Source organism: Cucurbita moschata, unplaced genomic scaffold, assembly GCF_002738365.1.
Source record: "Cucurbita moschata cultivar Rifu unplaced genomic scaffold, Cmos_1.0 Cmo_Scf00030, whole genome shotgun sequence".
Lineage (NCBI taxonomy): Eukaryota > Viridiplantae > Streptophyta > Magnoliopsida > Cucurbitales > Cucurbitaceae > Cucurbita > Cucurbita moschata.
In genome coordinates, this window is record NW_019268546.1 from 535,606 (window position 1) to 562,361 (window position 26,756).

Here is a 26,756-nt window from a genome sequence, read left to right on the forward strand (position 1 = left end):
AAAAACATCCAAAAATGAAAATTTGAGTTTACATTATTTTGCAACGACATATGTTATATTAAAAATAAAAATTATTTTGCACTAAATTACCATTTCCCTATCAGACCCCTATCAGACCGATGTGAGATTTTACAATTCATCTCTTTGGGGCCCAACGTCCTCGCTCATTATCTAATGTTCGGCTCTTATACCATTTGTAACAGCTTCAAGCCTACCGCTAACAAATATTGTCCGTTTTTGCTCGTTACGTATCGTTGTTCATCTCATTATTTTTAAAACGCGTGTGCTGAAGAGAGGTTTCCACGCCCTTATGAAAAATGTTTCGTTGTTCTAACGATGTGGGATCTCACATAACAAAAAAATAATTCTTCTTATTAGACTAAATTACTTTCATCATCCAACACCTCCTCTCGAACAAAGTACGCCTCCCCCTCCCCTTAATCGAGGCTCTTTGAGGATTTACCAATCTATTGGCACAACTAAGTTTAGGGCATGACTTTAATATCATGTTAGATGAACACGACTCTCCACAATGGTAAGAAATTGTCCACTTCGAGTATAAACTCTCACAGTTTTGCCTAAAATGCCTCATTCGAATGAAAATAGTATTCATTGATTATAAACCATGATCATTCCCTAAAGCTGACGTGAGACTTTCACTATCGAACAAACTACACTTTTTTTTTCTCGCATTATTCCCATTTTTTTATATATAAAATCATCCGAATAATGGCATATAATACTTTTTTTTCGATCATTGTTGGTATTTCTAACAATATATATATATTTTTTAATTTTCAAACATTACATTATTAAAGTAAATTTTACGATAAAAATGTTGTAAAAATCAATGTTTTAAAAAAAATTTATTTTCATGTTTAATTTATAACAAATTATTTTCACATCAGCTTTATAATAAATAAATAATGTCACACCTCCATAGCTTACAAATTGATCACAATCTTATGATTTATTATTTTACTATATAAAATATAATAATCCTATTTATTTAAATTACTTCAGAAAATAATAATAATAATAATAACAAATAAATAAATAAATAAAACTGTTCCATTCATAATTTCAAGACTCATTTCTGAATAGTTGATAATAAAAAAAAAATTAATAATAATAATTTATTTACAATAAAATAATTATAAAATTGAAAAATAATGAAGTTGTTACCATCTTCAAAATTTCCATTTCAATAATTATACTCTTAAATCAAATAATTTATTTAAAATAAATCTTAAACTCCGATTCTTTGACATTCAAATCGACTATTCTCTTCTTACATTAATATATTGGTTTGATATTTTGTTCGCTGCAATTTAAAAAACATGTAAATTACTAATACACGGTGTTTTGTTCTCCTTCTCAATCAAGGTAAAACATCACAATCCACTTCCCTTCGGAGTCTAGCGTCCTCACTGACACTTGTTCTTTTCTCCAATTGATGTAGGACTGCCACGAAATCCACTCCTCATCGAGGCCCAGCGTCTTTGCTGGCACACCGCCTCGTGTCTACCCCCTTCAGGGAACAGTGAGAAGACTGACTACCGTCCGATGTCTAGCTCTGATACTATTTATAACAGCCCAAGCCCACCGCTAGCAAATATTGTCCTCTTTCGACTTTCCCTTTTGGGCTTCCCTCAAAACTTTAAAACGCGTCTCGTAGGGAAGATTTACACACCCTTACAAAGAAGGGTGTTTTGTTCTTCTCCCAACCAATGTGGACATCACATTGACCATTTTTTTCCCATGAACCCAAATCCGAAATCGAACCAAATCGGGTTCAAAAAAATAAACTCAATTCAACCCAAAATATTAACCCAACTCCTATGATTCGGGTTAGGTCGATTTGAGTGGTCTGGAATGAATGAAATTAGTTTTGAGAAAGCTTGGCTCATTAAATGAGACCATTGGTTTTATTTAATTAAATGAGACCATTGGTTTCAAATACAGTGAGTGGCTTGTGAAACCTGGGGTGGGTTACCATAGATTTGGCTCACAAAATTAAGCCCCTTGAAATTAATTTTTTTATAATAACAACCAAAATAATTAAATAAATAATAAAATACTCATAAATCAATGATTATCATGGTTAATTAACATTTAAGTTCATCTAATTGTTACCGTACCAAAAAAATAAAACCAAAAATAATAATTAAATTTTTAAAAAATAATATAAAACCAAAATTAAAAAAAAAAAAAAAGGACCAAATTCTCTGAACCAGGTGATTTTTTATATTAACTATAAAAAATAAAAATAAATTGAAGTATACAATATTATAGGCCTCTGTCATGTCAAGTTTTTAATAAATATTTAATAAATGTAATTTAAAATATTTATGAAATTTAAAAAAAAAAAAAAAAGTAAGAATAAGAATATTTTTATTTTAAAGAAACGACAAATTAAAAGGTGTTTTTTATAAATTAGTAAGAAATTAATCCCCACCTCACGTTTTTTTTTTAATTTAAAAATAAATAAATAATAAATGGCGTCCTAATTTATATATATATATATATATATGTAAGTCAGCTAAGAACCCCATTGAAACCGTAACGGGGGAAGCCAATTCAGACAAGAAATTCACAGGAATTTTTCTGCTTTTGCTCATTCCGTACTTACTTCCGCAGTCGACGAACCAGCGAGTGGTGAAGGTTCATCAGAGGAAGATTTCAGTGACATAATCGGAAGAAGAAATCACAGAGATGCGTGGTTACGGTTTGGCTTTATCTGGTACTGATTCACGTTGCTTTGTACCGGCGATGCCTTCGATTTTCTCTCCGAGAAGAGCCTCTCCGTCGGTAGGAAATTCGCAGGTTCTGTTTCCGAAATCGACACGGACTCCTTCTCTTTGCGTCAGAGCGAAGGCAGCCGTCGTCGACGAGGCGGTTGTCTCCGACGCTGTTGAGATTAGCTTCTACGATCTTTTAGGAATACCGGAGTCGGGGTCTATGGCGGAGATTAAGCAGGCGTACAAGCAGTTGGCTCTGAAATATCATCCGGACGTCTCGCCGCCGGATAGGATCGAGGAGTATACCAGAAAGTTCATCAAGGTTCAGGAGGCGTACGAGACGTTGTCTGATCCTAGTATGAGAGCTTTGTATGATAGAGACATGTTGGGAGGCCTTCACCTTGCTTTCTCTTCTCGAAGACGTGGCAACAACGAGGTACATTTCTTGCCGATTTTTGAGGTCAATTTGGTTTCTGAATCAATTAGGAATCGGATGCCTTCTCTACCTTATTTCATGGCAAATTATTTCGTTTTATTGAGTTGATTTTTGACCTGATTCGAACAATTTCGCGTCCTGATCCTGAATTAATTTCTATGACCTATTCGTTGATTCAACCTGGATTTCTGCAACCTCTCAATCGAGCTTTTCAATTGTTTATCCTACGCGTTCTGCTTGTACATGAATCGGCGTAGGGATTGCGGCTGCAAAAATCTTATGATTTGTTTTTGTATAGGTAATTAGATGAAGAACATAATCTGGTATTTCTTTAAAAAAAAAAAAAACTATTAGTTGAAACATAATTTACAAACTACAGAGGTATATTGACGATATACAAATGTTCTTTGAGGAATTTATTTTAGCAATTGATTAACCATAATTTTAGGATCTTTTGATTCTATCCTCTGTCTCACTTGCTAGTTGCTTAAGCTTGCCGCATGCTTCTATTATACTTTTCAAAATGCCAAAGTCACACAAGACGTTTTAGCGTTAAAATTCTTTACTTCACCATCGTTTCTTAAAATAATCTGTTCTTAATTCAAATGACTCAAGTGTTTCAAAACAGGGATAATCAAGACAAAATTATGATTCCTGGATATAATCATATGGCAGATATCAATTCTCGTAGTTTCTATATCAGAATTTCCTAAATTAAATATGCACTTGTCTGATTCTTTCCTTGAATTACTCAGGAAATGGAAGTGAAAAGTGGGTGGAAGAGCCGTTGGCAGGATCAGCTATCAGGCTTGAGGAGAAGAAGCATGAACAAAGATTCAGGAGCAAGCATGTCGTGGGGAGCTCGAATGCGCAGGCAAAGGGACGAGCTTAACGACGACGACGACGACATGTAATTTGGTTTCTCCCTTGCTCTAAAACTTTCAACCTTCCTGCACATAGCTGATACAATATACAATAGCTGGATTCAAGAGCTTAATTAGCACTCTTTATACACAGCCTACTGAGTACTAGAACTTCTACTTCCACTATGAAACCCAAATTGTTTAGAGCCCAAAAATTGGGAAGTTTTTCATAGGGAATGTAAATCACTAGCAAACTAGTATTCAATGTATATATATATGGAAATTAAAATTTCTCGAGTACTTTGAGTTTCTAAACTGATCTCAGAATAATCTATCAGTGTTTACTTGATCATTCCTTGCTTGATAACACACAATCTTGTTAAACCAGTGATCTCTGTTCTTGTTTTCCACTCCAACCATGGTTAGATTATGTTCCAGCCTTTCATTTTTAGTTTTGAACACCATGGGTTTCCCACAATGATCGACCACTTTTCTAAGATTTAATATCCTACAAGTCTTCTTACGAACCAAATGTCTCAGTAGAATAGTTGGACTCACCCGTAAAAGGAAAACGAGAAGTTTACCACATCAACCAAATATAGAAGGTCACGTTGTTACCATGACAATCAAATGTCATAAAAATATACCGTTATCTTGTCAGAATAGTCGAGAAAAATCTTAGGACAATACTCAATAATGGAGGGTTCGAGAAAGCGATGTAACCCACTAAGAGTGAGCCGAGTGTGAGAAAGGGGACCAATAGCAGGTGGGTGGTAGCAGATATGTGTAATTTATGTTCATTATTGAAGGTCATTTTCATGGTGCAACCCACCCAAGCTGGGTTGGAAAACCAACCACCACATGAGCCACCTTTCCAATAGGACAGTTCTAAGTTATTGGGCTGATGTGACCCTCTATGTTCTTCATATCCTCAGTGTTTATTTTACGGGTTCGTTCTCTTTTGGTATTTAATATCTGGTATCTTGTATGGTTAATGTTAGATGATGGAAGTCCCACATCGGCTAATAATTTAGGGAATGATCATGGGTTTATAAGAGAATGATCATGAGTTTATAAGTGAGGAATACTAACTCCATTGGTATGAGGCCTTTTGGGGAAGCCCAAAGCAAAGCATGAGAGCCTATACTCAAAATGGACAATATTATATGGAGAGTCGTGTTCGTCTATTAGTTAATAAGCTTAATTTTTGTAAGATATGTTGAAAATAAAGAGTTACCAAATGGATTATAATAGATATATATATTTTGTTAACATAATAGAATATTTTTGGCTTCAAGTGTTTAAAACGGAAATCGCTCCAACTCTTATGAGAATGCACTAATAGAGTATTCTTGTTGCTTCCAAGCTAAAAATATTTTATCTTACGGTAGGTTATGGTACAAAAAGAATTATTATCATTAGTAAATGACAAAATACATACTAAAATTTAGGCAAAAACAAAATAATTTTAGTTGAAATTATAATTTAATAGATATTTTGTGGATTAATCAAATTTAATTGGCAACCCACCAAATTTAGGAAGCAAACCAACAAAATAATAATAATAATAATAATAATTGAATTTTAAAAAATTGATTTTTTGTTTTTTTTTTTAAAAAGAGAAGATCTAGAAGTACACAGAAAATACAGAAATCCATGTCCTCCAAGCTCCACCGGAGGCGGGGGGTTGCGTGGTAGGCGTGTTTGTCGCAACGCGCATTGGATTTGGGCCGCAGCAAGGTGAGGCCACAGCCGCACAGCTTATTGGCGTTTTGCGTGGGGTTGTCGTGTTTTGGAGTGCGAGTAGCATGCGGTGGATCTATGGGCTACCCAAAACAACAGCAACAATACTACTGCCTTACTTCCCAATTATAACCTTTTTCATTCATTTTCTTTTTAGGGAACCAACATATATATTATTCTCTTAGCTCATTAGACGAACACGACTCTCCACAATGGTATGATATTCTCCATTTATTTTGAGCATAAGCTCTCATGGCTTTGCTTTGGGCTTCCCCAAAAGGCCTCATACCGATGGAGTTAGTATTCCTCACTTATAAACCTATGATCTCACACCCTAAATTAGTCGATGTGGGACTTCCATCATCCAACACCTCCCCTCGAACAAAGTGCGCCTCCCCTTAATCGAGACTCGACTCCTTTGGAGTCTTAGTCATTTTTGACGGCCTTCGAGGAGGGGCTTAGCTCCTTTTCTTTAAGAGTTCTTTGTTCGATATTTGAGGATTTGAGGATTTACCAATCTATTGGCACGACTAAGTTTAGTGCATGGCTCTGATACCATGTTAAACGAACACGACTCTCCACAATGGTATGATATTGTCCACTTTGAGCATAAGCTCTCATGGCTTTGCTTTGGGCTTCCCCAAAAGGCCTCATACCAATAGAGTTAGTATTCCTCACTTATAAACCCATGATCTCACACCCTAAATTAGTCGATGTGGGACTTCCATCATCCAACACCTCCCCTCGAACAAAGTGCGCCTCCCCTTAATCGAGACTCGACTCCTTTGGAGTCTTAGTCATTTTTGACGGCCTTCGAGGAGGGGCTTAGCTCCTTTTCTTTAAGAGTTCTTTGTTCGATATTTGAGGATTTGAGGATTTACCAATCTATTGGCACGACTAAGTTTAGTGCATGGCTCTGATACCATGTTAAACGAACACGACTCTCCACAATGGTATGATATTGTCCACTTTGAGCATAAGCTCTCATGGCTTTGCTTTGGGCTTCCCCAAAAGGCCTCATACCAATAGAGTTAGTATTCCTCACTTATAAACCCATGATCACACTCTAAATTAGTCGATGTGGGACTTCCATCATCCAACACGTATCTTCGTTGCTTTTATTGAGCGAGGTTTCCACACCCTTATAATAAACGTGGGTTCCACCCCGTTGGTAGTCAGCGTCCTCGCTGGCACACCGCTCAGTGTCTGATTCTTGTAACAACCAAAATTCACTGCTAGTATATATTGTCCGTTTTAATCCGTTACATATCATCATCAACCTTATGATTTTAAAACGTGCCTACTAATGAGAGGTTTCTACACTCTTCTAAGGTTTCATTCCCTTCTTTAATTGATGTGAGATCTCACAATCGGTTGGAGAGCGGAACGAAACATTCTTTATAAAGGTGTGAAAACTTCTCTAACAAACGTGTTTTAAAATTATGAGATTGACGGCGATATATAAAGGGTCAAATCGAACTATATTGACTAAAAGTGGCATCAGGTGGTTACAATATATGTTTTAATTAAACTCTTATTTCGTCGGTAAATCAATAATATTTAAAAAAAATATTGTATATATTTGAAATGATTATAAACTATGATAATTTTTAAACGTATTTAAAATAATAAGGTAATTTATGCGTGACATTAATTCATTGTACATAATAAGTTGGATACAGTAAAAATCATTATTGCCTTCGTTGCATTCTCGTGGAATCTTACAACTCAAATAATGGGTTTGGTCTAAAAAATGTCCAAACACGATCCCGACCCAACCCACGAACATCTATAATTATAGACATATTGGAATCGTCTTTTCAAGCTCTATTACGAGATAAACCAAAATTATGAATTAGTTTTAAAAAAATATAAATTTATTCACGAGATCTGTATCGACGTTTTAAAGTAATATAATTAAATAACTATTATTTAGACCTATCGAGTTGATCGTGTCTTGGACACTATTCAACCATAAAGTTCATCATAAATGTGAGTAAAGTTTGCATTAAATCTTCCCTAACTTCTCTTCTTTGGCCTCTCGTAGTACCGTTCTTTATACGTATTCTTGGTTCTTACTTGTTTTTCCCAACAATGGTATAGATTAGTCGGCATTTTGTAGGTATCACGTGGATATTGAACATGCTTCTCTTATAAGTTACAGACAAATTAGAGTCGTCTTTTATGGCGCTCCGAAAGTTGGTGGAGTGTACGAGAATGAATTAACGCTCTTCTATAATTAAAATTATATGTTGCTTAAAAATAAATTCATTACGTTTTATTATTATTAATATAATATTTTTTCAAAATAATCAATTTTTAAGGACATAATTTTGCTTTTAATTTTAAAAATAATTTGTTAATAAATAATTTCCTACGTGGCTAAGATTATCACAGTAAAATATTTATAAAAAAAAAACATTTTTTTTCTTCTAAAAATCTCCATTATTTCCTCATCATGAAACCCTAGATTTTAGCCGAATTAGAGATAGAAAGTCTATGGATAGTGTTATAATTTACTATTTATTCAAAAATAGTAATTATAATAATAATAATAATAATAATAATAATAATAATAATAATAATAATAATAATAAATGCCATTAAATTATTTATTAAATGTCACATATAAACACAAACTATAACCAAATCTTAATAAAGGCTTTCTACTAGAAAAGTTAAAAAATAATGATTTCAATTTTTTTTAATAATGGTAAAACTAATCACAAAAATCTTTACGTAACAAAATTTGGGCCGAAACAAAAAGGTCGAGCCATGAGACAAAGAGAAAAGAGTAATTTTGGGCTTCCGCTCCTCGGCCTTGTCTTTAAGGCCGAGACTAACTCTATGGTTGACTTCGGGCACGGGAGAGGAAGCCTACAGGGTTTGATGGTTAATTTTAAAGATAATCTAAGATTCACCGTGGAACACTAAAATTAGCTTCGAATAAATTGACATTCATCTTTGGAGGAATCTTAAATCTATCCCTACGAGATTTGTCGGACAATCTTGAAGATAATTTAAGGCCTATCTCGAAGCATTTAAGCCTATGAAAAATAATTCAATAAGGCCCAATAGATATCGTCCTAAGAAGAGACGATTCAAAATGATTACTCTCAAACTGGGTTTCATACGGTCAACCTTTAAGAACAAGTTTAACCATGAATCATGAATCTCGAGAGTGAGAGCTAATGTTACGAGTCAAACATCGAATAAATTTGGGCCAAAACAAAAAGATCAGATCGTGGGCAACAGAGAAGGGAGGAATTTGGGCTAAACCCCAATCTACTACAACTCGACCTCTCAAGGGGCACCTGTTTGCATTCTTCTAGCTAGTGGTTGTTAGATTGAATGGCACAATGACCTATATGGGTCATGACCTCATGTATTTATAGATGTGTATAATGAAGATTACATTCCAAATCTATGATTGGATAACAAACCCTTCAAATCATAGATTTGGTAACAAACTAGTAAATCCTAGATTGTTAGTATTTTAATTCAATTCAAACAGTTTCATCTCTTACCTAATTTGCAGGAGAAAGGCTAGAAACCCTGGTTACAACTCAATTATTCGTGCTAAATTAAATATTAAAACTGGTGTGAAAACAAGTTGATAATCATTGTCACGTGGAGCTCACGTGCATTACCCCCATTTGGATTTTGGCAAAAATCAATTTCTTTCATTTTCACATTTATTAAAAAAAAAAAAAAAAAGAAGAATTATTAACCAAATTCTGAAAAAAAAACAAAATTAAGAAACGATATCTTATTTGCATCCAACATCGTGGTGCACCAGTTTGCCACTTTGACAGATCAACATGTTGTCAAGGTCTACAATGATCGACTCGACTAGACTCGAGCATTGTCAGGTGATTAAATTAAAAAATATATTTTAAAATAATGTATAGTTAATAAATTCGTCTATAATTATAATTATAATTAGATTTATTGAGCAGGAAACAATAATAAATTTTGCATTAAATATCAAAGCAAAAAAGAAAATTGCATTAATTATTTCACCTTCTCCTCTTTCCATAACACTGATTTTTATTTAATTCATCCTTCATCAGATGGAAGCTGATTTAAAAAATAATAATAATTAATTAATTTGGTTAAATATGGAAAATTTTAAATTTAATATTTTATAAGCTAAGTTTGAATGTCTATTAATACGACATTCTTTTAATAGAATTAAATAATAAATTCATATAATATGTGGGCTAAATATAGAGATGACACAAGTTTATGACCAAAATGCATTTGTTATTATTATTCTTATTATATTTTTTTTATAATATTTAAAATGTTTTTATTTTTATTATTATTATTTTTTATTGGGTCCAAAAAAAAATTACAAAAGGGGCTTATAATTTCAAGAAAATTGAAATTTAACCCATTTATTTTTAAATATTAGACTTGTCGCTAAAACTTCGATTTTTTTTATCGAACTATAAATATTATTTTTAAAGTTTTAAATTTTATTAAATTATAAGACGGGTAAGGATTAAATTCTAATTTTATTGGAAAAAATAATATTTAAATATAATTTTGTTAATTTTTAATTCAAGACGACATTAAAACGAGTTGGGTGAGGGATAATATATGCCTTTTCTGAGTTAGTGCTTAATGGATGATTATGTATTTTATTAAGTTAGGGATTGAGTAATGTTATTCCGACAGGTAACAACTAGCTAATTGAAAATAACAGCCACTAAGCAGCCGACACGTAATTAAATGCCATTAAAATCCCTCACCCGCTCAAACCCTTCTTCGTCCCCTCTTTAAACCCCAATTTTCTCCCCACTTTCTCCTCCGTCAAACAAATCCCTCCTCCTTCCGCCATGGTTTCCGGCGAAAATGAACAGAGCCTCGTCCACAGTTTCCTCGTCTCTTCCGTCGGCCCTGGCTACTCGATCGGTTCCGACAACGCCTATCACTTATCCGGCCTCGATTTGGCGATGAAGCTCCATTACATCCACGGAATCTACTTCTTCGATTCCGAGGCCAGCCGGTCGCTGACGGTACCGCAGATTAAGTCGGCGACGTTCTCTTTGTTCAACGAGTACTACGTCACCTGCGGCCGTCTCCGTCTGGCGGATTCCGGCCGGCCGTTCATAAAGTGTAATGACTGCGGCGCTAGGTTTATTGAAGCGGAGTGCCGTATGACGGTGGCGGAATGGCTAGAAACGACCGGAGAGGATTGTTCGTCTCTGAAAATGCTGGTTCCGCAGCAGATTATCGGACCGGAATTGCAGTTTTCGCCGCTCATTTATATGCAGGTTCGTGGTTCGATTCAGATATCGTTTATTTTAAAATGAATTTAATGAGTTTATTCTGTCGTTTCTGCACTATATTTAATAACTATAATACTGACGGTTGCTTTAAACAATCTTTTCAAGTTATTTTTTATAAAAAAAAATTATATAAAGATATCGTTAAAATTCATACTTCCAAACTTTTTGATTCACCGAGTTCGAGAATTTAGACCTCCAAATCTTTTAGGTGAATTCATCCGTCTCTATGAGAAAAATGAATCATTATTTATAGTAAAGGGCCAAAGCAGACAATATCTGTCAGTAGTAAGTTGAATGAATCATTATTTATAGTAAAGAGCCAAAGCAGACAATATCTATCACTAGTAAGTTGAGTTGTTACGTTAGTATATATATATATATATATATATATATATATATATATATATTTTTTTTTTTTTTTTTTTGTTCATATTAAAAGTTCAAATTATTATTATTATTATTATATATATTTTGTTTCGTTAAATTAAAGAAAATGGTAACAAAAATATCATATTCATAAAAATAAATAACATAAAGTATTATATTTGTTTTAATTTTATGATTTTCGTTATCAAAATTAATGCATATGATGTACGTGTAGCATGTAACAAAAACGTTATTTTCTCTTATATTAAAACCAAGCATCCCGCTGTGTGAAGTTGATCTTTCACGCATCTAGACATAATTTTTTTAGTGGAACAACTTTTTTCGAGTTGGAACATTTAACTTCTTGCTCGAGAAATGTTATTATTTATTTACTTATTTGATGTATAAAATTAGAATATAAAATCTTGAACTGTATTGTTTTTGGTTGGTGGGTCGGTTTATTAAGCTAACTTTCTTTGGTCCTAAGATTGAAACCTGTGTCTAATTAGTCCATGAACATAAAATACATAAATAAATAAAATTATTTTTAAAAAATCATATAGCAATATGATTTAAAAAATCTTATAGCAATATAATTCAAAAAAAACCAAAATATTATTTTTAAAAATTTTAAACCCAAGGTAGGAATACGAGGGAAAGTCAATATCTATTAACACTGGGCTTTGTTGTTTCTCTATTGCTTCCTTATTTACTTATATAACGTCTCTTTCAAAAATCTCTCTGTTCTCATTTTTTAAAACCTTATCTTAAAACTGAGGCCAGAGGCTCGAGCATACGTTACTTGGCCGTAGACGACGCAAAAACGAATTGGCTTAACTCACTTGTCGTTGGAAAGTGAGTACCGCACAATCACACGTCCACTTCCATCAAGAGTGTGATTGAGACAAATATATCTATCTATATATATATATATCATAAATTATTAGAAGCTTTTATAAGAAATGGGAATAATTTATTTCCATTAGTTGTAGTAGTAAATAATGATGGGTTTCTAGTTGGGAGATAAGTAGCCTTCTTATATATATATATATATATATATTATTTTCTAAGTTTTATTTATTTATGTATTTGTTTAAAAATATAAATACAAGGGTGAGTACGAGGATTTATTTAGTGTACAAAATATTAATTATTTTATTAAGACATGTTGTAATCAGCTGATTTAAATTATTTTTATTTATTTATTTCGTTAATTTAACTTAATTTATAGGTGACGAGGTTCAAGTGTAAAGGCTTCTCAATTGGGCTGAGCTGGTCCCACATCCTTAGCGACGCCTTCTCCGCCGCCGTTTTCATGAACGCTCTCACCGACCTCCTCTTCGGCGGCGCCCCCTCCGCCGTCACTCCACCTCCGCCACTCGCCGTTGACACGATCACAAAAATTTCTTCGCCGAAACCTCCACTCTCCGCTGCCGCCAAGCCTCCACTTTCCATCCGACTAGTCGACCCAGTCGGCGAACATTGGATTCCGACCAACAACTGCAAAATGGAATCATTTTCCTTCGAATTAAACGCGACCCAGTTGGCTAAATTACAGACCCAGATGCCTCACCTAACCCCACCTTTCGAATCCATCTCCGCAGTCCTTTGGCAGTCCATAGCCAAGCTCCGGCGAGGCTCCGAACCCACGACGGTGACTCTCTGTAAACTCAACCCTATTAAACCAAAGGGGAAGATGACTGGGAACGCCCAAAAGATCACCACGGTCAAATTCACCAACACCGCAATCTCCGCCGCTGATCGGAGGGAGCTGGCTGAGCTTCTGGTGGATAACGCAGGGGAGGAAGAAAATAAGCTAATTGAAGAGGCTGTGGAAAGGGATGATGGAGTGAGTGATTTCATTGTTTATGGAGCGAATTTGACATTTGTGAAATGGGATGAAGCTGATTTGTATGGAGATGGGATGGAATTGAATTCTGAGAGGCCCAAATATGTGTACTACACCCTGCATGGCGTTGGCGACAGTGGTGCGGTGGTGGTGGTTCCCGGGTCGGGCGACGACAGCGGCGGCAAAGGGAGGTTGGTGACTGTAATTCTGCCGGAGAATGAAGTGGCGGAGCTGAAGGCTGAGTTGATGGCCAATGGAATGGTCGTATAGAAACTTAAGGTCTTTATATGCCAAAGATAAGAAAGGGTCACCACCATTATAATAGGGGTGAAAGAATAGTGGTGCTTCTTTCACGTATGTTTATGTACAAGTTATGAGTGTTGACTTTATGAATTGGTGTATTTTTAAGGGCTTGGAAATATCAATTTCAATTATATAAGAGAAAATCTCCACGAGATCCAAGATCGGAAAACCGACCACCAACCCGCTCGACATACTTAGTGGGATAAGGACATCCGAAATCAAGATAAAAAAAACCAACCACCAACCACTAATCCCGCTCGACATACTTAGTGGGAGGACATCCGAGATCAAGATCAAAAAGCCAACCACCAACCCTGCTCGACATACTTGGTAGGAGAAGAGCTTTTACTAGTTTAAACCATAAGTTCTCGACGAACAGGTAGAGAGGTACCTAAACATTGGTCTACGAGCTTAGGCATATGCCTCGACCAAGAGATTAGAGGTTTAGATCCTCCACCCTGCTTGCTCGTGGTTGAAAAGCAACCGTCTTTGTTTATCTTACGAGCAACAAACAAGTAGGAATGAAAACTGAAGGGAAGGAGGGTGATGGGGATGAACGAATTAGCACTACTTTTCCTTTTTTTCCCTCTATCTTACATTTGTGTAAGTAAAAGTTGAGTTGTATGATACAAATCAAAATTGTGGAGTTGTAAAGACCACATCTAATTCCTTTCACATTCTCAATTAGAAAGTGCTTTTTTCAGCTCCAACCAAATTATAAATAAAATACCACAAGCTCACACTTCTCTCTCTCCCTCTCTCTCTCTCTCTCTCTCTCTCTCTCTCTCTCTCTGCAGGAAAAAACACCTCCCAGAGCTACCTTTATGAATTTTCTCATTTCAATGAATTAGTTATTTAATGTCCTAACCCAAAAACCACCTCCCGTACCTGGCCGTCCTGTGTCACCGTCATGCTTGTCCAAGAAAAAGGCGATTGTGACACCCCGCACGCACCCCTCAATGATCAACAAGAGCATTCCACAGCTGCTGTTGTTCCAATCAACAATTTGATAGGAAGATGATCGAACTCCCATTGTCCAGCCCCATCGAACCAGCCAGCCAGCTGCCAGAACCAAGCAAGAATGTGAATGTAGTTGAGTAATCGAAAAACTCCATACCTAGCTGGCTGTTGGTGAACCACAACCCCAACACGATTCCAACGTGGGTCGACACCGAGTCGAGTCAAGTCAAGTCAAGTTGGTAAAAAATGCCCAATCATGTGAGACCATCAGTAGGGAATAACATAAGGCAGAGCATAAACATCAGGTGGTTCTATCTGCATCGCCTCGGCCCATACCTGCGGCATTTCCTTGGCTTCTGAAGCTTCCAACTCGGGCTTCATCGCTTGGGAAGTATTACTGGTAAATAACCAATCTTGGTTATCAGATTCCAACAATTCCTCCATTTTCGGAACTGAATATACCACGCTCAAGAACTTGGAATCTGGATGGGGTGATTTTTTATGTATTGCAGTAGGTTGAGGTTGAAGTTGAAGTTGAAGTTGAGGTTGAAGTTGAAGTTGAAGTTGAGGTTGAAGTTGAAGTTGAAGTTGAGGATGATCATCCTGTCCGCCCGTCTTGTGTTTCAGAGAGGCGGGCGGGTGGTGTGCTTCAATAATGCCATTTATCTTCCGTTCTTTACTAACCAAAATAACGTCATTTGCTGCCACGGTCTGTCTCTCCGAAGGAGGCAAGGGGGAAGCCAAGCACGGTTCGAGTATCCTTCCGTTTTCCTTCAATGGATGAGAAGCTGGCCTCAACAACTTACTGGATCTGTTGTCAATTGCTGAAAGAAAATTAAGAAAACTATTTTGAGAGCTAAAAAAGCCAACAGTATAAACTACAACAACTTTAAATAAACAGATCCATTGCCAAATAATTACGTGGTTCGTTCGTTTATACGAATAAACTCACCGTGCAAGACTCCATTAGGCTCAAACGCTTTCCGTTTCTTAACTAGATTTTCTTCAACTGCAGCACCAATATTGCCGTCAGGAAGTTGTGATGTATCTGTGTTTGTAGAATGCCTACCTATGAGGTTATCCTTAGTGATCTCTTTTGTTTTATCTACCACTGCATTCTTCTCTTCCTCCTCTTTCTGCTTCGCCTTCTTCTCCTTCTTCTCCTTCGACTTCTTTTCTTTCTTCTTCTCTTTATCGGTCGCTTTATCGTTTGATCGTCCTTTTTTCTCTTTATCTTTATCCTTGTGCTTGCTCCCTCGTTTTTCTTCGCCTTCTTTCGGTCTGATTTTATCATTTGTTTCTTTCCTTCTCTCCGCAATTTTCTCCGCTGATTCAACGGTTGCATTCGCAGTCGTAATCGTAGTTGCAGTGAAACTTGGGACCGTAGAATCTCCACTGAATCTTTCATCGTGCCTAATTCCTTGACCGTTGTATTTTCCTTGATCAATTGTCTTGTTCTTGATATGTTCCTTATTACCTTCAAGCAAGATCTCAGAACTCCTAGCCACCTGTGTGGCCACTCCATCATCCCTTTTCGGTTGTGCAACAGCAAGTTTCTCGACCTTTGCAGTTCCACTGTCCTCGATTCTCCTCCCCACCTCCGGCACCAACTTCGAGTTCTTCGTCTCCTTAGGAAGAACAGTATTCTGACTAATCTTATTTCCGACGTAAGAATCAAGTTTCCCAGAATGCTTCTCCTCTTGGATACTATTATGTTTGATTCTAACAACTTCCTCTCCATTTTGACTCTTGATTTTCCCAGAAGGTCTACTGTCCTCCAAGGCATGTGGTGCTTTCTCCTTCTCCTTATCCCTTTCCTTCTTTTTGTCACGATCTTTCTTTTTGTCTTTCTTTTCCCGGCGTTTCTCCTCACTTTTATCCTTATCTCTTTTTTCTTTACCCTCTTTCTTCTCCTTCTCCTTTTTCTCCTTTTTATGTTTTTTCTCTTTGCTCTTCTCCTGCAAATCAGAAAGAAAAGAATGAATATTAGAGTAATATAATTTCGAAACAAGCGAAAACACAGCACGCATTGTTTTAACCTGGAATCGAAACAGGACAAATAGAAACTAATATGCACGTCTATAATTAAACGAAAAGGTGCTACAAGATATTGTCAAGAAAGAAAAAAGTAAAGATTACGAGGAAATCGTCGAACATCAACCCACCACATCACCAGAGTAGTTATGAACCAGTGCACAAGAGAGACGTAGATGTTGTTTGAGCTACACAAATCATCTCTCACAATTTCACAAAAATCAATCAAATGTGTTGTGCTTCCAACAAATCCTTTGAATCTCATGAAGGCCTAAAACCATGCATGAAGCTCAAGAGATAAGTTGAATGTTTTAGATCGACGCTTATAGTGCAAGAATTGCGAAACAAAAACATGAAAACATGTGAAGACTCCAAAAAACATGGAACAAAGCGGAGGCGAGTCTTTGGAAGCTTGAAACAAGGATCAAAATGAGGATAGAGATTTGTCAAGGAAATGGAAGCATTCTGGCACGGGATTACCGTTAGCAAATATGACCTCAAGCGAATAAGATGGAATTCAATGTCAGCTTACTAGAGAAGTGCTCTTTATACTTCAGATGGTTCTTTGGATAGAGCCCACGCTATAGTGACAAAAAAAAAAAAAAAAAGATCCAAACAAAATTAAGTTCTCTATTTCGACTCTATCGGTAGTCTAATTCCCTACAACCCTCTGTCTTAATTGGCACCGATTATGTACAAAAGCTCCCAAAGCCATATCTATCTCTTCTTTCACAGCGTTCTTGCCCTGCATGCAACAAGGGTTGCACCATGGAACATAAATTTTTAGGGGTAGACAAGTGACAACTAAGGGCCAAAAGGTTTTTGATTTTCTGCATCTCTAACAAAGATTTCCATTAAGGGAAAAGAAAATGGAAGTGTAACTTGCTTGGATCTTGTCTAATTCATTGAGTTGGCACTTGACAAGGATCAAATAAAACTGTCAACCCCTTCACCTGTTCAAATTTCAAAGTGAAGTCTCCCTAAATCTCAAGTTTATACAGTATGGCACCCACAAAGGCGCGTGCTCAAAAGTTTGTTACGAATAAGAGTTCGAAGCAGATCTCATAAACCAATCCACAAAGTCCAGTAAAACTTTTGCAGTTCTAAAGACTGTAATCTAAAGGAATATGAACTCTGAATTAGAAAGTAAAACTTCAATTCTAGAATACCAGAGGATTAACACTGGGAGGAGAAAAACAAAAGGTGTGCCTACGTACAACCCATGTCTCCAGTTCCTTCCTACCACCCAAAGCTCCAAAGACAACCCATGTCCGCCTATACATCTCCACAAAACATTAGAGATAAGAAATCAAAACAATACTCAATCTGTACATCCATCAGTTTGTAAAATATATACTCCCCAATCAGTTCATCGGTGTTTAAAGAAGAAATACAAGAAGAAAACATGCTGTTACAGAAAACAGCTCATTGCAAAAACATAATCTAATTATGCAAATATGGCTGTTATCAATGACAGGAAGGAATGCATTGAAAATTTGCAGTCATTAAAATTAACGTCCTTGACATTAACACAGCCCTAACATCGTGAAGATATGCAGGCACGAATACAATAAAAAAGGGAAACAATAAGGATAATTTATGTGTGGATGTACATTAAAAATTTGGGTCTACGAATCAGGCAGGTTTAAGTTTCGTTAGAGAGGGCAGAAAAATTATAAACTGTTGGCGAAACCTTCCTCTACCCCAAACAAAGTCAGCCTTTTCAGGGTTAGTAAAAATATGAAGGCATCATCCTCATCTCGTCATTTCGATAACTTCTCCAAAAGCAAGGCTCAACTTCATCTCACTCACCACTCATGCTCTGCCCATGCTTTCATTTTTTTACTTCTCATTTCATGCCCCTATCTCTCTCAATCTCTAAATTCTTCCCACAGTGATTCATCCTTCTCCCTTCACACAAAAAGCCATCTAGCTCGATTAAAATAGTCAGATTTGCAATTGAGTTGTGCATGACATTCAATATTCCATATCATATTCTATATTCAAGCTTCATTTGTAACTTCCAATAGAATGCTTTGAGGACCTTAGGATTCTCATTTGAAACTAGTGTTTGGTTTGGTTATACACTATTTCTTTTCTCATGCTAGCTTCACATGAGGGCCTTATGGTTGTCATTTGAATGTGCATACCGAAAATGGAATTGGTCTTCTATCAAGTCACCAACCAAACAACCATATGGGGACTTTATCCTTATTCCATACAATATAGTTAACAAAAGGGAAGTCCTCTACACATGGAAAATGTAAGCTTAAGATCTGGAAGGGAGATTAATAAGTGAAAATTCCCAAAGAATTCGAAAGACCAACAAATCAAAAAATAAATAGAATCCCAGTGAAATCGGACCGACGAGGAATCAAATCTTAAGTTTTACTATCATTAAGATTCCTTCTGAAGAAATTGAAACTTCCCATAGAAGACACGGAAGAAATCTTGTGTCTCAAGCTTATGCTGCTGAAAGAGATGGAAGAAAAAACTCTCCCATTTAAACAGCTCCCCAACAAAAAAAAACGCTAAGAAAAATTATTGGGAAATTTTTGGATCACTGATATAATGAGGCATCCAGTGCCATGATTCAAAGCTGAAAGATCTGGTCACACCCCACACTTGAAATACTTGAAGTACTTGAAATGCCAAATGCCAAATAACATGTATAAATATATGTCAAAGTAGAAGAGCATTTTCCCAAAAATACCATTCAGAAGAAAAACCAGAAACATCGATCAAGACAACAAAAGTCTACATCCAACAGAGAACCAAAAACAAGATAATATTTTCAAATACATGGTCAACTGCTCAACAATATCAGGAAACACTTTCATCATTGTAACACTAGAAAAGTGAGAAGCATATATAGCGATCCACAGCTATCATTCATCCGAAGAAACATGTGAATGTGGCAGAAGTATCTTTTAGATTCTCAAGTCACACAAGAACACCCCAAAAGAAGAACAGATACAAACAAACAAAACAAAATATAAGAAGGAAAATGACTAGCAGAGAGCCTACTCGTAAAACATCTAATGGCTCAAATCTATAAAAAAAAAAGCCAATGGCATACACAGTTAACTCAAGATTCACTAACATCCATGCTTTTAATCTCACAACATAATAATTGTTCATTTTACGTGGGACGCGAGGAATCTTCATGCAGAATAATACTCGGCTATCAAGAAGCGACAATGAATCTAGCAGTTTATAAAACCAGTAATTCTTAAAGAAAATAAAGGGATCATTTGATTCATCTAAATGCCAAACAAGTACAGTCATTTAAACCTTGATGATTAGTGTGAAATAATACCCAATGAACCTCGCAAATGAAGTTATAGTAGGATGCTCCACCAAATATGTCATTAGAGTACTATAATGTATATTATATGTATTAGAAGACGAGGAAAGTTATAAACCTTTTTTAGTAGGTCCGCATCCTCTGCCCTAGATTTCTTCTCATATCCTGGTGGCGGAAATGGAAAACAGCGCGACATTGCACAGAGTATCTAGACAAAAAACAAGAGCTCTCTCCACGGGCGAAAATGCTGTAACTACCTTCCAGAAGCACTGTTCCGAAAAGGGAACGAACAAGAAACTAAGCTGCTGTCCATGCACCATGTCCTCGCATTCATTTCCAGCATCAATATTCCTCCATATGCTTCTTAGTCAATCCAGAAATTGCAATTTCCAAACCTCAGAGAACTCTCCCACTTATAAACACTATAAACACGAGTACAGGAATAATAAGTACAGGCCAAGAGATATTTCCAAATTCTCAAAAATAACAAGAGCCAACTCTGCCACTTGACTAAATGAATTCTAACCAAGTTCCCAGATATCAGAGAAATCCTAAATACGAAAGGGCGAAATCAACTGAAACGCAGATAAAAATAACTCCTAAGCAACAAATTTAGCACAAATTAGCTCTCCCGTTCGGCTCGTGGAAAATGTCGATGATTCAAAGCAATGGTCTCTTGATTTTCCTCCGGGGGCGAATTATTAGCTCCTCTTTAAACCAACAGAACCTCCTAATTAGAGATGAAAAACCTAAAACTGTATTGAAAATCCCTTGCAATCCAAGAAATTGATTGGGTTGAAACTGTTCACTGCCAAAAACAAGTCTATAATGTGCAATCCTCTTCCATGATCAGAGCAGCAAAGTTCACTTCATTCTAGTGGTACGTTACAGTAACAGAATCGCGGCCTCGGCGAAGTACAGACTAAAACCCGAATCCCAGGAAAGATCGGAGCTCCAGCCCATTCAAGAGAAAGCGCGATGACCCAGTCATAATCATACTTTCAATCCATAGTCGGTACCAAACCCTAATTAGTGCGAAACCGATAAATTGGAGAGCCACCCAGTTACGATCCGTCAAAACCCTAGAAAATCCACCGAATACATGAGCACATAGCCAGTAGCAAAACCCTAATTTTGATTCCTCAAAACAAAACGAAACGAGAATCGGAAGAAATCCTTTTCAAAAACAAAGAAATATACAGAAAGAATAAAAACCCCTGAAAAACAATACGTATGCAATTACAGGGTATCGATGAAAAGGGTAGAAGCAGCTCGATTCAACCCGATGACGAACAAATTCCAAGGAGGAAAATCAAGTGTTTCGATGAAAGAAAGTGATTTGAAAATTGGGTAATGAGATTACCTTGTCCGCTACAGAGTTGGCAATGTAGAAGGACAAGATCTCTCTCTCGAATCTCGCTCAAACAGAGATTAACCAGAAACAGAAGGCACAGAAAAGGGAGACAAAAAACAATCAAAATTTCCAAGAAAAATAGCAGTTTGAAGCTCTAGATTATCTCTTCTTCTTCTTGTTCTTCCTCTTCTTCTTCTGTGTGAAGAGATTTCAGTGTATTAAGTGTACAAATTGGGGGTTTCTTCTACTGTGTTCTTCGTTTTCTCTTTGGGTGTATTCCCGTCTCTCTGAGTTCCCCCAACTATTCTGAAGAAAAATATGAGAAACGATTTGAGAATGCCTCAAAACTCCCTTCTTCTTACTCATTACGAGTTTTTATCTCTCTCTTTTTTCTTTTTTCTTTTTTTTTTTAATTAATATTTTTGGGTGATTGGAGGGCACACGCAAGTGTGGGAGAGCGAGGGGTAAAATAGGGTTTTACCACCATTTTTCCCCTCACCTTCTCGTGTCGTCGAACTCAAAAAACTATAAACGTCACGTGTTGAACTCAAAAACTACAAACGTTAGGTAGAGATTAACTCGGTTTCAATACTCTAAACCTCATATCTTCAATAAAAGAACGTATTGTTGAACTAAAAAAATGTCGAGTCGAGAACCAAACTATAAATTTAGTCCCTAAATTTTTAAAAAACTAGTTTCTCTCGAGCATAGGATTCACTAATTAATCTATAAACATTAAAAGGTTACATCAATCCCGAAGAACAAATGATCTAATAATGACGTAAAAAATACAACAATAAAGGTAAGAACATAAATTGGGTCGGGTGTAGTAATATCCCATCTGGACCTTATCTCAATAATCTTATAAAACGTCACAAAAATGTATATTTCAAACGTTTGTAAACGTCTATTTATTTATTTTCAAACATTTAAATTCTAAAAAATGTGATAAAAATTATGATGAAATTAAATAAATTACATAATTACTTTTTAATGGGTTCTTAAAAATAAAAATATAAATTAAAAAAATAATGAAAAAAATAAAAAAAGTAATATGATTTTATTGGATTAAGATTTAAAATTTTAAAATGATAAAAACTTAAATAAATATAATATTTAATGTTATAAATTAAATAAAATACAAATAAAAGCGGAGACCGCTAAAATAGATAACTTTCAAGAGAGTAAAATTAATGCTGACGTGGACTTACTATATCAGCTCTCATATTTTAGTCAGACAGAAAATAAGTGTGGCAAATTGTTAGAAAAATAAATGATTTAGTTAAACTTACTTAAGTTAGAGTCATAATTTTATATATATATATATATATATATATATATATATATATATATATATATATATATATATATATGTATGTATGTATGTATAGAGGAGGCGAGATGTCAGCTCTCCTCCGCTTTAGGCCATGCAGCCAAATGAGCTGCCGTGTGGCAAATACGTACAACGTGGAGGAACGTAACAAGACGAGTGTTTTGGGTGTCTTCCTTCGGAAACAGATTTTTCGAGTATAGTGTCAAATAGTATAGGTGTGTTGACATTATGCCACAACCGATGAGTTAAAGGTTGATATTTGCACACATTATTTGGTACAATACCCACAAATGACTCGATGTGGACATGAGAGGGTTCATGCCCTGATATAACTCAGATAGATGGATGTTCGGGATGTTCCGACGGTATAGTTGACTCATAGGGTTGATTCTCAATAGGCATGTTCGAGTAAGTTATGATGGTCAATGACATCTTAGGATTTGGAATAACATCACGATATGAGGTCATGTTGTTGGGAACCTAGATGACAAGATGACGACAGGATGAGATGTGATGTTGCAAATAGGAAACCTTGACATAAAGTAAATGCAAGGTCAAGACTTGGCCTAGAAACGAGGCAAGTTGGCTAGAGTCGTAGACGATTGAGTGGCGTGTGTAGCCGAACAAACTTAGATTCCACATGAGTTGTGTTCGGTTGGCGAAAGAGAACTTTGTCACGAGCGTATCAAGATCATGACGTCTTACGGTTGAAAATGTACAACCGTAACACTCCATGCCTAAATAAAGTTTATGCTCTACTAAGCTTTAATAAGTTTGCTTAGTCGAGGGTAATTGGGACCCATCAGGAGGCACATCACAAATTTTAGGGTTACCAAAATCAATCAATGTAACGTTTTTAGAGTTCAAACGGTTTTTCAGTACTAGATCCTTAAGAGTTTTGCATGTTTTTTAGCTTCATTTACACGACGTAACGTGTCGTATCTAAAAGTAGTCCCTTAGATTTTGGTCTAATATACCATATCTGGAGTAATCTCTAGATTTTTCGTTTTCAATTTAGATTCGGCTATAGGCGGATCAATTTTGGCAAGTTAGCTTTGGTTGCTCCCGATTTAAAAAAAATCAAACTTGTAATATAGAAATTTTGTCTGCCTTTCTATAAAGAAGGTAAGCGTTAAACAACTTTATAACGGGCATCCTCATTTCCCGGGCTCTGCTTTCTCGTAAACACTTTGATCTTGTAGGTAATAATAAGACAAACTCTCTTTCCTTACCCAATGGCCCCAAAGCGGAATTGACCAATGGCAGTTGGTCGAAGCTCCAGTAGGTAGCCATCCCTACCGGTAATATTATCATAATTTCATGTAAATAAATAATATTTATATAGTTTACTTTCAACCATTTTTTATATATTAGTGAATTTTAAATAATTTATTTATTTTTATTAAGTAAATTTAAATAACTAAATTTTAATGTAATTTTCATTTTAATAAAATTATACAAATAATTATTACAATAATCAAATTGAATAATTATAAACATCTAAATTATTATTCTCAATTTTCATTGGGCCAAACTTGGGCTTTGGAAGACCGTTTAACCATTCCGCAATGGGCCTCAACCCTGTAAATGGGCTGGATATCGAGAGTAAATTCAAGGCTCGGCCCAAATATTAGCCAGATGTGGGCCGAGCATAAGGACATATCTCAAACAAGCAAATAAAAGAAAATAATAATAATAATAATAATAATAAAATCTCAAAGTATATTCCAAATGTCAATTTTTTAAATAATAAATAAATAAATAGTAACTTATTACCATGATTATAATAAAGTAATATATAAGTTACTCATTAATTATGTAGATTAACGTTTATCATTCAAAATAAAATATATTTATTTATAATACTTTCCGTAATTAAAAAAAATAAAATTCATTCCATTAATTTTAAAACTTAAATTTTTTTTTTTTTTTTATAAAATTTCTAAAAATAGTCCATTATCTTTAATAACTCAAAATAGTCGTCAAAACGGTCAATTTTTACGATTGGTTGGAGATGAGAACGAAATATTCGGTATAAGGGTGTGGAAAACTCTCTGTCGTGAGGCTGACGGTGGTGCATAATGGACAAAAACGGACAATATTAGATAGCAGTGTGCTAGCAAGGACGCTGACCCTCAGGTGGATTGTGAGATCTCATATTGCTTGGAGAGAGAAACGAAAATTTTCTTATAAAGATGTAGAAGGCTATTTATTAAAAAATAAAAATTGTGCGGCAAATAACGTTATGTAACGAGCTAAAACGGACAATATCGGCTAGTAGTAAGATTGAAGAATTGTCATTTTTAACCTTTAAAACGAAAGGAGACTAAATTTATAATTTATAATTTGGAAAGGCAAGAGAGAGAGAAAAAGTGTCGGTGGGGGCAAAAAGGGAATCCTAGAGAGAGAAAGCCAGTGGTGTGCAAGGACTATTTTGCCCCTGAAACCTTTTAATATTTATTTATTATGTAATTGTAAAAAATAATACTACGATATTGTCCATTTTAAGTATAAATTCTCGGGACTTCCCAAAAAGTCTCATATCAATAAAGATAGTATTCATTTACTATAAACTCATGATCATTCTCTAAATTAGTCGATGTGTGACTTTCATCCGACAGTATGTATCTTTAATCTTAATGAAATATGTATTAATTAGTCAACTTTACGAAGGATTGATGTCCACGTCACAAAAGAAATTTCTCCCCTAAGTTTAAATGCCTTAGCTTTGGAGCAAAGGCACCATAATCCAACGTAATCATTTTAGCTCATTATTATGTATCATAATTAACTCATAAAACTATATTATAAATTACAAACGTTAATCCTAGCCCCCGAACATAATCTAGGTTTCTCTTAGAATAAATATAACGTTACAAATTGGGGGTGTTTGGTTCACAAGGCACAGTAACCCGACTGTCGCAGCAGCTCACGAACAACAACCTCGGATCCCTCTACACCGATCGGAATTATGACGACTTTTTTTTTTTTTTTTTTTTATGAAGTTATTTTATAAAATTAACATGTTCATTAAATAATTATTGATTGTAAATTATACATATAAATATGAACTCTTTCCATTATGCATTTAATGTAAGGAATAATTTTGGTAATTCATTCACAAGGGCTGCCTAAACTTCACGTGACACATTGGTTCTTGAAGCCAACCTTAAATCAACATAGTACTTTTAAACTCTTCCGTAAAAAACACAATATTGTACTTTAAAATTAAACTATATATTAAAATATATTTCGACCAGCAAAAATGTACGACAATAAACTATTACTCATACCATAATTTTGTCGTAAAATAAATTACTCGATGTTTGTTCAAGTCGGGTAGTACAACTGTGCCCTTGAGTTCTAAGGAGGTAATGAACCGTAGCTTGGTGGATGAACCTCTATTCTCTGGCTAGTTAGACCGGCGCTCGTTGTGTATCAGTGCAAAATTGACTCACAACTTATAGTCTATATGGCAATAAAATATAAACATGTCAACGTGAAATGTAGATCCTTTTTGTCAATATAAATTTTTTATTATCTTTTGAGGTTGAATAATCAATCTTGAAAATTCCTAAAATTGGTTAAAATAAAATTAATATATTTTAACTTATTTTAAAATTCATACATTTATTTAATTATTGAATTTAAAAATATTTAATAATAATAATTATTTTTAAGATTAAAACTAAATTTGCCTCTAAACATATTCTTTTTTTTTTAATTCACAAATTAAGTGGACCTAAAATAAAAATTTATAGAATTTAATTTAAATTAATTATTTATATGTTATAAGAAAGTATTAGATATTTTTAAAATTTATTAAATTATTTGGTAAATTAGTAATTAAAAATAAATAAAAAAGAACAAAAAAAGAATAATATTGATGGAAAATGGAAATTTTGATATCATCATTTCTGATCTGTGATTACAAGAAATCGAACGGCTGAGATCCACACCCATTCTAGTGGACCCCACACCTTCTCTCTCTTCCCCTTTTTTTTCTTATCAAAATTACAAAATATTATTTTCCAATATAACTTAATATCTATTTTTTTTTTCTACAACATGAACAACAGCTGTGGATCCTTCGATCCTCTACAGCCGAAACCACGATAATGATGATAATAATAATAATAATAATAAAAGTAAAAAAAAAAAAAAAAAAAA

The 26,756-nt window shown here is 35.0% G+C and overlaps 3 protein-coding genes across 3 annotated transcripts; 2 read left to right on the forward strand and 1 right to left on the reverse strand.

The window, feature by feature from the left end:
- Positions 1-2,559: 2,559 nt before the first annotated feature.
- LOC111464407 (chaperone protein dnaJ 20, chloroplastic-like) lies at positions 2,560-4,367 on the forward strand. The gene is made up of 2 exons (XM_023108604.1): positions 2,560-3,177; positions 3,933-4,367. Exons 1-2 carry the CDS (start codon positions 2,716-2,718, stop codon positions 4,089-4,091), a joined length of 621 nt encoding a protein of 206 aa, XP_022964372.1. The 5' UTR covers positions 2,560-2,715; the 3' UTR covers positions 4,092-4,367.
- Positions 4,368-10,562: 6,195 nt separating this feature from the next.
- On the forward strand, positions 10,563-13,714 carry LOC111464405 (protein ECERIFERUM 26-like). Its single transcript, XM_023108603.1, has 2 exons — positions 10,563-11,065; positions 12,678-13,714. The coding sequence occupies exons 1-2, from the start codon at positions 10,628-10,630 to the stop codon at positions 13,563-13,565; spliced, it is 1,326 nt and encodes a 441-aa protein (XP_022964371.1). The 5' UTR covers positions 10,563-10,627; the 3' UTR covers positions 13,566-13,714.
- Positions 13,715-14,207: 493 nt separating this feature from the next.
- LOC111464404 (DNA ligase 1-like) lies at positions 14,208-21,614 on the reverse strand. The gene is made up of 4 exons (XM_023108602.1): positions 21,263-21,614; positions 20,018-20,981; positions 15,511-16,516; positions 14,208-15,382 (listed from the first exon to the last, which is right to left on the reverse strand). The coding sequence occupies exons 2-4, from the start codon at positions 20,093-20,095 to the stop codon at positions 14,826-14,828; spliced, it is 1,641 nt and encodes a 546-aa protein (XP_022964370.1). The 5' UTR covers positions 20,096-20,981; positions 21,263-21,614; the 3' UTR covers positions 14,208-14,825.
- Positions 21,615-26,756: the final 5,142 nt, after the last annotated feature.